The 15,835-nt window shown below is 38.3% G+C and overlaps 1 protein-coding gene across 6 annotated transcripts in view; it reads left to right on the forward strand.

The window, feature by feature from the left end:
* DHX57 (DExH-box helicase 57) overlaps positions 1 to 15,835 on the forward strand; it is a 56,944-nt gene that overhangs the window by 11,045 nt on the left and 30,064 nt on the right. For 4 of the 6 annotated variants that reach the window (XM_004765517.3, XM_004765515.3, XM_004765518.3 and 1 more), the window contains exons 3-11: positions 746 to 904; positions 1,955 to 2,140; positions 2,429 to 3,267; positions 4,820 to 4,998; positions 6,441 to 6,562; positions 8,225 to 8,420; positions 8,970 to 9,094; positions 14,006 to 14,139; positions 14,996 to 15,050. In XM_004765517.3, coding sequence (XP_004765574.1) covers positions 746 to 904; positions 1,955 to 2,140; positions 2,429 to 3,267; positions 4,820 to 4,998; positions 6,441 to 6,562; positions 8,225 to 8,420; positions 8,970 to 9,094; positions 14,006 to 14,139; positions 14,996 to 15,050 — 1,995 coding nt within the window. Of the gene's footprint in view, positions 1 to 745; positions 905 to 1,954; positions 2,141 to 2,428; positions 3,268 to 4,819; positions 4,999 to 6,440; positions 6,563 to 8,224; positions 8,421 to 8,969; positions 9,095 to 14,005; positions 14,140 to 14,995; positions 15,051 to 15,835 lie in introns of those variants that run through there. The other 2 variants (XM_045079200.1, XM_004765521.3) reach the window with 2 other exon arrangements.

Here is a 15,835-nt window from a genome sequence, read left to right on the forward strand (position 1 = left end):
CCCCACATTGGGCTTGTGCTCAGCCGGGAGCCTGCTCCCCCGACCCGCCCACCTGACTCTCTGCCTACTTGTGATCTCTCTCTCTGTCAAAAAAAACCCCAAAAAACAAAAAAACCACCATTACAACCAACAACAACGACAAAAAAATACATTGTAAGAGAATATTTAATCTTAGAGAAATACCAGTTTTATTTTGATAAGGAAATAAAGCAAATATAAAAGATTATATTATACTGTATAGTTTTATTTATAAATGTGAAAATAATTGATGTGAATTAGAATGACTTCTGTTTTCTACTTTCTCCAGTGAACATGTATTTATTATTATTATTATTTTTAACGAGGAAGTAATGATAATTTAGGAAAATATTTCCGAAGCAGGGCCTAATATTCACAAGTAAGATGAGACCCTTCATTGTTTTCAGATTGGGTACCCAAAATAGAATGAAATAATATTTGTGTGTAACACTTTTTTTTTTTTTTTGAAAGTCCTCTATTCCAGCAGGAGTCGTCCTACTATTAGTTTTTCCAGAGGATTCTTGAGTTAGTGAAGCCAGACTTAATGATTAAGTATCTAATCAGGTTTTTTTTCCAGCAGCAGCAAGATAATGAAGTCTGGTAAGTACTGTGGAAAACAAGGACTTCTTCACATTCACTGTTATCATTTGTGAGGTAGTTGACAGTCCAGTTGGGGCTGTGGGGTGAGTGTCAAAGTTGTGGTCCCAAGTCAGTGTGTCCTTTGCAGACCTAGCAACAGTAGCGTAAGAAAAGGAGAAGCACGCCCCAGATGGAAGCCCGAAGCCAAAGTGCCCCTTCAGACCCTGCACATGACTTCTGAGAACCAGGAGAAAGTGAAAGCTCTTCTCCGGGACCTGCAGGAGCAAGACGCAGATGCTGGATCTGAGTAAATCATTTTATTTGAGTAAATTCGTATGTGAAGGAAGCTGTGTTGGCAGTGGGCAGGCCCCACGTGTCTTTGGGACAACTTTTCAGTACTGATCCTATGGTGACAATGTAATTAGTTGGAAGTGAGCTGAGAGAAATAACAAGAATAACTATTAAGCAACAGTTTCAGAGTGAGTTCCAATTGCAGTATCTGTGAGCAGTACAAATTGCCTTTTCATCTTTTCTCCCGAGGACAATGCTGAAACAGACTCAGTAATTGCTTTATTGACAGGCTTCTTAATAAAACCTTGGAGTGAACAAACAGCGGTGTTGTTGTAGGAGCAGATACCGAGTTGATGAGATGAAGGCTTAGGGGTACACTTTCTTATAACCATCTGTTGAAGAGAAACAACTTTGAGTCTTTGACTGTTTTGCTTTGTGATTTCAGTCAAAAAAGTCAGTTCGTGGCATTCGCCACAATTAATGGGTGGACAGTGGCGAACAGCTCCATCTCCAGCTTATCTACAAATCTCTTTATCTGCTTTAGATTTAGGAAAGGTGGTTATGCAGCCAAGCAAAAAATGAGGGATGGTTTTTATGAACGAGGAGAGAGAATAGGCAGGGCTTCCGTGGTTAAGAATATAGGCTCTGGGGTCAGACTGCCTTGGTTAACAGTCTCTGGTTGCTCTTTACTGTATAACCTTTGGCGATTACTAATCCTCTCTAAGTTTTCGTTGATCATCTGAAAAAATGGAGATTCTAATAGTATCAGATTAGTGGGAAGACTTTTAAAGAGAAAGACCATATAAAACCCTTAACATAGTACCTGGCATGTCATAAATGCCTGGTGAATATTAATTGCCAGGATATAAATGAATAGATCAATAAAAGTATAAATCAGTGACTAAAGAAGAGTTAGGATCCTAAAAAAAACAAACAAACAAACAAAAAAAATTGTTAGGATCCTAGGTCCTTTGGCTCCTTGAACTAAATTCTTAGACTCTTGCTTATTTATTCTTTGAAGTACATGGAAATTAGTATCTAATGTAAAATATATTACCTTTGGCAGAAGAGGCATTTCCGGGGAGGAGGAAGATGATGAGCCTGAGTGTGATGATGAACAGTACTGGTCTGCTGGACGAGAAGCTTCCCTTGTTCCTGACTGTGACCCTTTGGAATATGCTGGCTCAGGCCCAGTGGAGCCTCAGAGTCCAGAGTTTACCGTCTCAACATTTGCAGTGCAGAAGCTTTCCAGGTGATTGCTTTCAACATTGATGGGAGTTAGGGGAGAAGTGAAGCGACTGAAATCATACTATAAACCCTCCGGAGTACTTTGCTAGTGTGTGGGTTGTGGCCGTGCATGATACATGTCTAATATCTTCTCTTTCGGAACAAGGTGATTAGGGAGTATTACCAGAGATACTTTTTCAAAATACAGATCCTACCTATATATGGTTATACCTTCATACAAACATATATAAATGAATTTCACTTCTGTGACTTGCTACTACTTAATATTTTTGTCACATTCCACACTTGGTAGGTACGGCTTCGACACCGAGCGCTGTCAGGCAGCCCTGAGGCTCTGTGACGGAGATGTCGGGGCATCACTAGAACATCTGCTCACACAGTGTTTTTCAGAGACATTTGGGGAGAAGATGAAGAGCTCGGAGGCAGTTGCCCATGTCAGCTTGGATGAGTGTGTGGAACAGCGTCAGGAAGAGGCATTTGCTCTCAAGTCCATCTGTGGAGAGAAATTTATAGAAAGAATTCAGAACCGAGTCTGGACCATTGGATTAGAACTGGAGTACTTGACGAGTAAATTCTGCAAATCCAAGCAAAGGGAAAGTACCAAAAATACACAGGACGCTACACTTGAAGTCTGTAAATTTTACCTCAAAGGAAATTGTAAATTTGGATCAAGATGCAAATTCAAACATGAAGTGCCCCCAAATCAGATTGTCGGAAGAGCGGAAAGAATTGTAGATGATTCTCATCTTAATGCCCACGAAGATGCCTCTTTTTTATATGAACTCGAAATTCGATTTTCTAAAGACCACAAATACCCTTACCAAGCTCCTCTTGTGGCATTTTATTCCACCAATGAGAATCTACCTCTGGCTTGTCGTTTACATATTTCTGAGTTCCTTTATGGCAAGGCCTTGACATTTGCAGAAACTTCAGAACCTGTTGTGTATTCTTTGATAACCCTTTTAGAGGAAGAATCAGAAATAGTCAATTTACTGACAAATACCCATCACAAGTACAGTGTCCCTCCTGTGAACTTTCTGCCAGTATCCTCTGGGACCAGAATAAATAATCCTGTCTGTCGTAAACCAGTGATTCCAAATAATTCTTTTGCTTCAAATCAAATTCCTGAAGGTATGTAAGGCCTTGATTGCATGGAGGGCCTTGTGGAGGGGGAGTTCACAATGGTGGATTGAGGAAGTCAGCGTTTCCGAGGGCTGTGCTCGGATCTCCTGGTGATCTTGGGCAAGTCATTCTCCTCAGTCCATGGGCAAAAGGGAATGAGAATCCCCTGAACTGTGGCCTGACTTTAATTGTAAGTCCCAGATTTGCCACCATGATTGGGCTCTCTGCATTGAAGGTTTGTAGTGTTGTATAAGTTTATTCAAGCAATTGGGAGCTGGAAGAACTAGAGCATCTTCCTAGAAAAACTGTTCCATTGAATTCATTTAGTTTCACATGTTTACTTCTGATGCTTTACATGGAATGACTTTCAAATGAGTTTTTAGAGATATTTCTCTTTCTATACTACCCTAGTCCCCCAAAGTTCATTAGCATAGGGCTACCTTTATGAATCCCTAAATCCTCAAAGAAATGTTTGTGCAATCTTCTGGCATTAGTGAAATCCAGATTTGCTATACCGATTCTTACACCACAATTAAACTCCATGTTCGAAGTTCAGCAAAGAATTCTCTCTTATTTGTTGCCATCTTTCTTGAGAGAAACAAGTTTTTATTATTTCACAGGAGTTCTTAGGTAAACATCAATAAGTAGAGAACAATGAAATTGCATTGAGATGGGGATGGTGGACAGATAGCTAGGTTCACTCACCAGTCACTTGCTCCCAAACAGCAGCTTTTAGCATGTGGGATTCAGATATATTCCTTGAGAAATGACAAATGGTGTGTCATGGACTTTTTTAAGTAATAGCTTTATTGAGATAAAATTTACCTACCATAAAATTCACCCTTAATTTCAAAGGGTACAATTCAGTGGGTTTTTAGTATACTCACAGAGTTGTACAAGTATGACCACTGTCTAATTCCAGAACATTTTTAACCCTAAAAGAAACCCCATACTTAGCTTATTAGTGATAAGTCCTTATTTCTTCCTTCAACCCTTGAAAACCATGAATCTACATTCAGTCTCTACGCATTTGCCTATTCTGTACACTTCATAGAAATGGAATCATACACTATGCAGCTTTGTGATTGGCTTCTTTCCCTTAGCATCATGTTTTCAAGGCTCATTCATATTGTAGGGTGTAACAGTGCTTCATTTTATTGCTGAATAATATTCCATTATATGAACATGCCATATTTTGTTTACTGATTGATCATGTGATATCATGAGATTTTAGGAACACTTGCAAATCGTTGAAACTTTCAGTTAATTCCTTGAATGTGAAGAATCTATGGAATTAACAAGGTGTGCCATGATGTTTTTCTTCTTTGTTTTTAATTTGGTTTAGCAACAGCCACTTGTACTTAATTAAATTCATTTGAAGATGAATTTTAAGTTCTTTGGCAGTAGTAGTTGTTTGAAATGAATGAACTTGCTTTCCTCAAGCTTTTAAGTTTTTTCTCCATCTTAAACGATTTTGTTGTTACTTTATTAGATAGTGACTTTCCTCCTTTGCTAAAGAAAGGGCTCCATATCGAAAATGTTTCCTTTTATCCCCTTCAAGTTGAAAAAGAATCAGAACCTGAGGAGGAAACAGATGAGGATGAAGGTCCTGCACCAGTTATAGTGGAGAATGAAAGCTATGTGAACCTTAAGAAAAAGATTTCCAAAAGATATGACTGGCAGGCAAAATCAGTACATGCTGAAAATGCTAAAATCTGCAAGCAGTTCCGAATAAAACAGGTAGGGTATTCTGAGAGACTGGCTAGCATTGCTTCCTAATGTATGGGTGAATGGATTAGGAATTAGGAAGTCCCTAGTATATTTTTGTTTCTCTTTAACTCTGAGTGGTCAAAGTTTCTGCATGCCACAGTAAACTTGGGTGCATGTTCTAGATAGTTTCGGAAAATCCAGAACCTGGTGAAATGAAACACCCGCATATATACCAAATATTCTCGGAATCATGTGACTTTGGTACTCTGATAGATGATCTGATAAGTGAAATCAAAATTAAAATTGATTTACATTAGAAAAAGATAGTGTAGAAAGGAGAAGGCTAAGGAGGGGCCCTTACCCCTTTACAGAGAATCGCAGGGTAAGTAACCCAAGATCACATAGTTACTGGTGGCAACAGGGATTCAGGCTAACTTTCTGTTCCTTAAGTCCATGATGTTTTATCCCATTAATAAGAAGATTATTTTAAAAGAACCAATTAGTGAACTTTTAGGGCAAAGTTGGGTATAGGACAAAAGATTGCTTAACCACTTTGGGGATTGGATTAGATTTGTCTAACAGCTCTTCTACTTGTGAAGTTCTGATTCTGATTCTTGACACAGTATAACTATAGCATATTGTAGTGCAACAGCTGTAGAATGTCAAAGTGAATAGAAATTCACACCATAAGTAAATAGTTAGACTGTAGAAACAAAAAATTCCACTTTGAATTTGATCAGTTTGTGTTGAGAGGTAATAAATTTATATGATAAAATTATATGCAGAAAATGATGTGTTAATATAAATTTCAAAAATATCTCTTTAGTTTTAACATACACAACAATGTTTACTGACCATTGGAAGTCAGACTGAGTTACATAGATGTGATGCCTGCTAAAAAGAACCCTTTCGTGAGTGCTCTTTCTGTTACTGACTTTAGTAAAAATCTAATATTATATAGAACTATGCTGTCCAATGGGGTAGCCCCTAGCCACATTTGGCCATTTAAATTTAAATTAATTAAACTTAAATAAAATTAAAATTCAGTTCCTCAGTAACACTGGCCACATTTCAAGTGCTCACTAGCCATGTGTAGCCAGAGGCTTTTATATTGGTCAGTGCTAATACAGATCATCTCCATGAACATGGAAAGTTCTATCAGATAGTGCTGGTGTAGAGACTTCTGCTAGGAAGAGCATAATAGTGCTAAGGAGGATGGCTTATTTCTCTTATAAGATCTTGCAGTTTATTCAGATGTAGGAAAGCCATAAAGATTCCACAGCTGATTCTTTGAGCAGCCTTCTGACTGAAGTAATCAGCATCCAATCCTAACAAATCCGCAATTTCCAACCCTAAACAAATTGTTAAAGAAAGAGCAGAAAGTCTGGGTCAAGCTATGGGATTCAGTACTCAGAGCTTTGTGAAAGATGATTCAAAGTACCTAACTGATACTTTATCTTCTATATCATTAGGCTTCCAGACAGTTCCAGTCAATTCTGCAAGAAAGACAATCACTCCCTGCTTGGGAAGAAAGAGAAACCATTCTTAAATTGTTGAGCGAGCACCAAGTGCTCGTTATAAGTGGTATGACAGGGTAAGAATGCAATTTATTTGTAACGCGGCTTTCATCCATGAATATGGTATGTACCCTGGTTATGGTAATAACCAGTTTTACTTGTAAAAAACTGGTAATTCTTATTATTTGTGCTTTTTTCTGATCTGATATGAAATAATATTTCACAAAACCTAATATTACAGATCTGGAGTCAACAGACCCAAATTACAGAAAAACAAAACAAACTCAGAAATCTGTCCAGGAATTTATACACATTGTACACCTCTCCTTGAGACAATTTTAAGGCAAAAAGTCTAACTGAACTTTTTTTTTTTTACGTTTTTTTAAAAATATTTATTTATTTGAGAGAGAGAGCACATGAGCACACAGTGGGGAGGGACAGAGGGAGTGGGAGAATTTTAAGCACTCTGTGCTGAGCACAGAGCCCAACATGGGGCTTAATCTGACAATCCTGAGATAAGGACCTGAGCTGAAACCAAGAGTCAGACACTTAACTGACTGCACCTCTGAATGCACCATTACTGAATGCTTTTAACAGGCCCATTTTTTTATGTAAAGGATAGTTCCAGAACATTTATACATACACACACACATACATACATATATAACATTTATTTATATTAAAATATTGGGACGCCTGGGTGGCTCAGTCAGTTAAGCATCTGCCTTCGGCTCAGGTCATGATGCAGGGTCCTGGGATCAAGTCCCACATGGGGGACCTGCTGAGTCCCTGCTCAGACCTGCTCAGACCCTGCTGAGCAAGAAGCCTATTTCACCCTCAGCCTGCTGTTCCCCCTACTTATGCTTTCTCTGACAAATAAGTAAAATCTTAAAAAAAAAAAAAAAAGATTTATTTATTTGAAAGAGAGTGAGCATGTGCATGCATGCAAGCTGGGGTAGAGTGAGAGAGAATTTTCAAACTAATTCCTCCCCAGTGAGCGTGGAGCCCAATGGGGGGCCCTCAATCCCAGGACCCTGCAATCATGACCTGAGCTGAAATCAAGAGCCAGCTGCCTAATTAACCAGCTGAGCCACTCAGGCACCCCTCCAGAACATTTAACTTGGAAATTTTCCTCTTCTAAATTTATTCTGCTTTCCTTAGAGCTTTTACTTGTTCTTATAAGAACAACTTGGGAACAATTTTTCCTGTTTTACACTTTTCATATGTTATCCAAACTTACTTAACAGAGACAGGTTGTAGGCTTAATTTAGTTCTATATTCAGAGGTATTCAACCTAATAACTACATTTGTGCCCAGACTCACTGATACAGTAGTGATTTGAGATCTTCTACTTCTTATTTTTTTAGCTTCAGTCCCCTTGTAGCCAAATCAATAAGATGATACATAAAATCATAAGAGAATACTTCCATTTCTTCAGGATTAAAATATAGAGTTCATATTCTTAGAGGTATTTGCAGAACTTAATCTAATGTCTGCTCAATTGTCCCAATTTTATAAATGATACTAAGCTATTATGAGTGTCCTGTGAATCCAAGTGCAAATTCCTAGCAGTCATGAGCTGTAGGTTACAAGTCAGCAGGTCGGTTTAAAAGATAAATGAAGCTGAACAAGTTTTATTATAATTAGCTTTCTCACTTCCCTGTTGCACATGGTTCTTTTTTTCTATTAGCTAGCCCTTGAAAACCCTCATTTTAGGACTCATTTGTTTTGACATACAGATGTGGGAAAACTACACAGATTCCTCAGTTTATTCTGGATGATTCTCTGAATGGACCGCCTGAGAAAGTGGCTAACATCATCTGTACCCAACCCCGACGAATTTCAGCAATATCTGTTGCTGAACGTGTTGCTAAAGAAAGGACAGAAAGAGTGGGTCTGACTGTGGGGTACCAGATCCGGCTAGAAAGTGTCAAGGTTTGTATACTCCGCCTATTTCCTGATAACAGAAATTTCGTTTTCATGTATAAAGGGTTCTTGGAGTCTGGAGACTCATAGGCAAGCTGGGATATATACTTTAATATGGCTGAAAACCTATTAGAAATATTTTGGTATAACTCTTACTTGGGTATGCTTCATTTCCTCTATAAAGACCTTTTGTTCTTCATTGACAGAAATGATCTAGTAAGTGCTGTTTTACTCTTAAACCTGGGACTTAATCCATTTAACCAAATAAGAAATGGACAAATGGAGAATTGAGTTCATCACTCACTGTTGTTTCTATGTTTTATAATAATTTTTGAAAGCTTTTTATGAGCCTTAAAATTTTGATACAAAATACAAAAGCTTTTACTGTTGTTACAAGCAAGAAGCTGTGCATTTAGTGGGGTTTCATATTAAATGCAGCTGCTGTTTTCAAGATTCTTTGTCCCTATCTATTCAGAATGGCTTTGCTATATTGGCTTTGAAAGTGTTTCCTTTTTGCAAAAATTCCACGAATGCTTTCTATCCCCTTTCCTATGTAAGTCCTCAGCCACCAGGCTGTTATACTGCACCACGGGCGTGCTGCTGAGAAGGCTGGAAGGAGACACAGCTCTCCAAGGAGTCACCCATATCATCGTTGATGAAGTTCATGAGAGGACAGAAGAAAGGTAAACCAAAGATTTTCTAAACAACTAGCCATACACGTGAAATCATTTTGTTCTGTTTCCAGTTGGGTTTCATAGAGCTAGAGAGGAAGACCACAAAGAAGGCCCAAGTTAGGGGCGCCTGGGTGGCTCAGTGGTTTAAAGCCTCTGCCTTCGGCTCGGGTCATGATCCCAGGGTCCTGGGATTGAGCCCCGCATCAGGCTCTCTGCTCAGCAGGGAGCCTGCTTCCCACCCCCCTCTGCCTGCCTCTCTGTCTGTCAAATAAATAAATAAAATCTTTAAAAAAAAAAAAAAGAAGAAGAAGAAGAAGAAGAAGAAGGCCCAAGTTAGAGAAGAGGCACTACTTTCCTTACCTCCAGGGTCTGGAATACTAGAAATGCTAGGAGGGCACATGTTCATCACTAGAAGAGTCATTCTGTTAGATGGACATCTTCTACCAGGAGATACTTACCCTCCTGGGCCTCATGCTGACCTGGGCACTGTACTTAGCAGGAATAACAGGTTAATGCACACTGTAGCTGATAGATGGGTCAGTATGTGCTTCCTTCTTTGTTCATTCGGTCAGTCATTTAGTCCTGACAGTCATGCATACATTTATTAAGACGGTCTTAAGTGCCAAGTGATCTGTTAATTGCTGGGGATACTATAGCAAACAAACCTGTGTGGTTCTCTTTTATCTCATGGTCTGGTAGGAAAAACAAATAATGAACAAATAAATAAATGAAGATTTAGGAATTGGAGTAAGTACTCAGAAGGAATAAATAGGATGGTGTATTTTGGGGAGAGAGATCCATGAGATGGCCAGAGCTGATATCTCTCAAGAGATGATGATTAAATAAAAAACAGTAGGATGAGAAGGCATCCCATGTGACAGATGGGAGCAAAGCCAGCATTCATAGACTTTGCAGTGGGAAAGGACATCATGAGCCCAGAAACTGGAGCAAGGCCCTTGCATCTGGTTGTAGTAAATGAGGGGGAAAGTAGCAGATAGAAAAGGGAAGAGCCAGATCGTCCAGGGTCTTGTATACCGTGGGCAATAAAGCATTTAGAATTTAGTTTAATGGAATTAGAAGTCATTAAAGAGTTGGGATATAAAATCAAAATCTTCAATATTTTAAAAGGAAGAACCAAGTAAATAGTTGGCATTTTCATAGTTTGTCACAGTTTGTAGATCATGTTCTAGAACAACAACAAAAACTAGTGTGGAAAAAAAGACAATCCTGTAATAATTACGAGACTTTCCCCAAAAGGACTATACTATTATAAATATTTTGAGAAGAAACAAAGTCTAAGTAAAGTTGGCAGACTGACAGAAAAGCAGAAAATAGCTAATAGCAAAAATTTAAAAAGAAAAAAAACAAACATGAAGAGTCCCCAACTATTGCTAATAAAGTGTTTTTAAAACTGAATAGGGAAGACATATGACCAGAAAACTATTTGCTCAAGAAATAAATACACTGATACTCTAGTAAATAGGAAATATGAGGTAATTAGAAACTAAAGAAAAGCAGACTTGCATATAAAAAGAATAGATCAAAATAAAAAGAAGTAATTCCTAGAACACAACAATAGTAAATTTTATTTTTTTTTTTAAGATTTTATTTATTTATTTGACAGAGAGGGCACACACAGGGGGAGGCACAAGCGTGGGGAGTGGGAGAGAGAGACACAGTCTCCCCAAAAGCAGGGAGCCTGATGCAGGGCTCGATCCCAGGACCCTGAGATCATGACCTGAGCCAAAGCAGAGCAACAGAGGCTTAACCAACTGAGCCACCCAGGTGCCCCATAAATTTTAAATGACTATACATAAAACCTGAGAATCTGTAAGGGGCAAATAATTTTTTTTGAAGAGACTCCAGAAAACAGTGGGGGGAAAACCAAATAGTAAATCATTTCATTTTGTAGGTAAATGTTCAAGTGAACATTTGAAAGAAGAAAATTTTTTCACTAAAAAATGTTGGAGGAGGAAATCAAATATAACATTCAACCGGACTAATAATACTTAAATGATTATATTATAAAAAATACATTTAAAATTTTAGGGGAAATGATATCTAGTGTAATTTTGAATGTAAAGAATGGCTTTGGCTTTCCTCCAGTGCTTTGTAAATATTAATCATGAGCTTGTCGTCAGTGGGAGCTGTTTACTCTCGGAGTCCTTATTCTCAAGTGTCTATGATGGAACTGATATTTAAATTAAGGCTATTTAGGGGTCGCCTGGGTGGCTCAGTGGGTTAAAACCTCTGCCTTCAGCTCAGGTCATGATCTCAGGTACTGGGATTGAGCCCCGCATCAGGGCTCAGCAGGGAGCCTGCTTCTTCCTCTCTCTCTGACTGCCTCTCTGCCTGCTTGTGATCTTTTTGTCAAATAAATAAATAAAATCTTTTTTAAATTAATTAATTAATTAATTAAGGCCATTTAACTCTAAAGCCCAAGTGGTCATCCACCAAAGAATATAGCCCATCCATAGATAAATAGATAGCCGGGAATGTTTTAGAAAAGAAATTAAGAAAGATTGGTTTACCAGATATTAAAATACATTATATAACTATAATGTTATAACATTATAACTATATAATGTTAGTTATAACATTATATAGTTATATATAACTATGTATAACTATACATATAACATATGTATATGTATAGTAATAATACTATACATATTAGTTAAAATGCCTACACCAGAACCTGTCACATTTTAAGTGCTCAGTAAATATTTTTTGAAGGGGTGAATTTACCAGACTCTCCATCTAGAATTCATTTACTCCAAGAACCTGAACCAGTATGTGTCAAACATTTCCATATGATCAGAACTCAGGATGGTTGTTCAAAACACAGACCCCTTCCCAACTCCCAGAAGGCCCATTCTGCAGGATTGAGATGAGAAATTTTAATTTTCAGCAAGCCCCATGTGATTTCTGATATGGAGGTCCCAGAAACACACCCTAAAATATATCACCCTAGAAGCAGAGAATGGGCACTTGGGAGAAAGTATCTGGCTGACTGAGAAGATTCGTTTCCCATTATAAACATGTGTTGCTATTATGGTTTAAAGGATAATCTCTTAGAGGTTTGTGTGAGTATCCTCAAGTAACCGATCACCTTTTAGAAATCCAACACAATTAAATTTTCAGATCCAGTAAAAAAATAAAAAAAATGGTTTTGGGTTTCATAACTTTTACATTTCCATAAATTCAGAAAAACTTAAGCATAGTACTGGATCTGGCTTCTGGGAGCAATCATGTTCTCAAAAGTGAGGGTTTTGGGGCGCCTGGGTGGCTCAGTGGGTTAAGCCGCTGCCTTCGGCTCGGGTCATGATCTCAAGGGTCCTGGGATTGAGCCCCACATCAGGCACTCTGCTCTGCAGGGAGCCTGCTTCCTCTTCTCTGCCTGCCTCTCCGCCTACTTGTGATCTCTGTCTGTCAAATAAATAAATAAAATCTTTAAAAAAAAAAAAAGTGAGGGTTTTATGAAACTTAATGACTTATAGAATATCAACAGTTAAAAATTCAAAATATTTTAACATCTGAATAAAGGTTAGTTACACACTGCAGAAGGGAGATTTGGGCTTTTACAAATGCCAGTCTCTGGAAAGGGGTAGGGGTATACAAATTACAAGAAAAAGTAGGGGAATATTTGCTAGTTCAGATGGAAAAAGACAAAAAAAGAAAACAGGACTAAAACCCAGGAACCGAGATCAATAAAAATACAGACAAGATTGAAGGTTGAATATAGAAAACTATATTCAAAGCTATAGTTGTTAGTTTAAAAAAATTTTTTTTAAGAATTTATTTATTTATTTGACAGAGAGAGATCACAAGTAGGCAGAGAGGCAGGCAGAGAGAGAGAGGAGGAAGCAGGCTCCCTGCTGAGCAGAGAGCCTGATGCGGGACTCTATCCCAGGACCCTGGGATCATGACCTGAGCCGAAGGCAGTGGCTTAACCCACTGAGCCACCCAGGCGCCCCTAGTTTAAAATTTTTAATAAATTTCTTGATCATAGAGATGAAATGATTTTTCTAAATGTTTAGCAAGTATCAAAGAAATGTCTAGGAGAATAGTTTCTGTCCCCTGTATAATAATTACCTGTTGGAATTTTGGTCTGTTTTTCTCTGGGAGTATATTAGGCATTAGGGGTGAGATGTGTAGGGAAAGATAGGTGTCTCTGCAAACAGTACTGGAGTTTTATGTGCTGCTCTGATGTAGTTAACATAATAGCAGGCACTGCCTTTGAAGTTCTTAATCGCATAAGGAGATTTTAAAAGTATGGATGTACTATAAATTACTGAAGCATTTCCTATTGTTATATTATTTCCTTTTGTCTAAAAAAGAAAAAATCATGGGCGCCTGGGTGGCTCAGTGGGTTAAGCCGCTGCCTTCGGCTCAGGTCATGATCTCAGGGTCCTGGGATCGAGTCCACATCGGGCTCTCTGCTTAGCGGGGAGCCTGCTTCCTCCTCTCACTCTCTGCCTGCCTCTCTGCCTACCTGTGATCTCTCTCTGTCAAATAAATAAATAAAACTTTAAAAAAATAAATAAATAAATAAATAAATAAATAAATAAAAAAGAAAAAATCATAATTAAATTAGCTCATGAAATTAAAGAGAACTGAATAGTACAAGAACATGCTCTCATTAAAAATCCAAGCAAAACTGGGATGCCTGCGTGGCTCAGTCAGTTAAGCATCTGCCTTTGGCTCAGGTCATGATCCCAGCGTGCTGAGATCGAGCCCCGCATTGGGCTCCTTGCTCAGCAGGGAGTCTGCTTCTCCCTCTGCCTACCACTCCCCAGCTTGTGCTCTCTCTTTCTCTGACAAATAAATAAAATCTTTTTTAAAAAATACATCAAAAGTTAATTCATTTTTATGTATTGAATTTTTTTGAACTTCAGGTGTTTCTTTTATTTCCTTTAGTGACTTCTTGCTGCTAGTCTTGAAGGACATTGTGTTGCAGAGACCAACTCTTCAAGTTATTCTAATGAGTGCAACTTTAAATGCTGAGCTCTTTTCAGAATATTTCAATTCCTGCCCAGTTATTACTATACCAGGTGATTAAATTGCATCCTTAAATATGCACTGTTCTAATAAGCAAATATAATTATTTTTAAAGGTCATTTGAGATATAAAATAATAGGTATTTGTACCCATTTTCTAGAGAAGTGATTCATTTGTAACAAATAAAATTATGACCATATAATGAAATAAAGAAGTAACATTATGTCTGTTTGCTAAGAGATTTCAGTTTTACTTGTGCTTTTTTGAAAAGTCTAGGTTATTAGGATTTCTAGCATTCCATTATGCTTAACATCAAAGTATGAGTTAATAATGGTAATCTGTCATAAAGAGAGAAGTTGTCTCTGTGTATAAGCATATTGGTTCATTGCTGAATTCTGCTAACTTCTGGGCGTAGTCTATTCTGGGATAAAGTGAAGTTGAAAAGTCCGTATCTTCTGGTGCTTTCACAGTCTCATTGTGGGATTAATTTATCACCTTGGGCTTTGCTCTGTCCTTTGGCAATTGATTGGCAATTAATTTGGGGACAATTTTGATGAATAATGTTGAATGGTTCAGAGTTCCCTTTGGGGAAGAAAGGGAGGGTGAGAAAAGTGTAATAGGTTTAAAAAAAGAGAGTTTTTTTTTTAAAAAGTCTTATTACTAAATGAGCATCTCTGCACCTATGCACTTCTGGGTTTTTTTACAAGCTGGAATCTAACCGCTCTAGGAATCTATCATCAGAAGATTTTGTTTTTCTTTTTTTCCCTTCGATATTTTTAAGACCACAGAACAAACCATCCCTTGTGCCACACTTTATTTTAAGAGAATTTTACATTTGCCAACTATTTATGTCAAGATAATTGAATGGGTATTCTGAGGCTTCTCTCTTTTATTTTCATGTTCTTCTAGGTCGTACATTTCCTGTTGATCAGTTTTTTCTGGAAGATGCAATTGCTGTGACAAGGTAAGGAAGACATTAATGAGGGTTTGGTGAAAGTCTTTGAAAAGAATGATCATTTTAGGGGTGCCTGGGTGGCTCATTTGGTTAAGCGGCTGCCTTCAGTTTGGGTCATGATCCCAGGGTACTGGGGTCGAGCCCCACATCAGGCTCCCTTCTCAGCGGGGAGCCTGCTTCTCCCTCTCCCTCTGCCTGCTGCTCTGCCTACTTGCGCTCTCTATCTCTGTGTCAAAAAAAAAAACAAAAAAACTTTAAAAAATGATCATTTTACCTCAGCGTGCCAAGTTTTTAACAGATGTGTTTATTTTTCTTCTGATTTTTCTGCTTGAGCATTTTTGTTTTCCCCTTACAGCAATTATTATACAAATTATTTGCAATTTACAGACAATATTGTATATTTGGTACTAACTGGGACCGTAATGTAAACTATAGGCTTTGGGTGTTCATGATGTACCACTGTAGGCTCATCAGTTAGAACAATTATACCACTCCCCTGGGGCGATAGTGATAACGAGGGAGGCTATGCGTGTGTGGGGAATGGGGTGTTGGGAAATCTCTGTACCTTCTGCGCAATATTGCTATGAACCAAAACAGCTCTGAAGAATGAGGTGTATTTAAAAAATGAAAAAGGACCGGGACGCCTGGGTGGCTCAGTTGGTTAAGCAGCTGCCTTCAGCTCAGGTCATGATCCCAGCATCCTGGGATCGAGTCCTGCATAGGGCTCCTTGCTCAGCAGGGAGCCTGCTTCTCCCTCTGCCTGCCACTCTGTCTGCCTGTGCTCGCTCTCTCTC

This window comes from Mustela putorius, unplaced genomic scaffold (assembly GCF_011764305.1).
Source record: "Mustela putorius furo isolate JIRA1106 unplaced genomic scaffold, ASM1176430v1.1 tig00000281_pilon_pilon_pilon, whole genome shotgun sequence".
Lineage (NCBI taxonomy): Eukaryota > Metazoa > Chordata > Mammalia > Carnivora > Mustelidae > Mustela > Mustela putorius.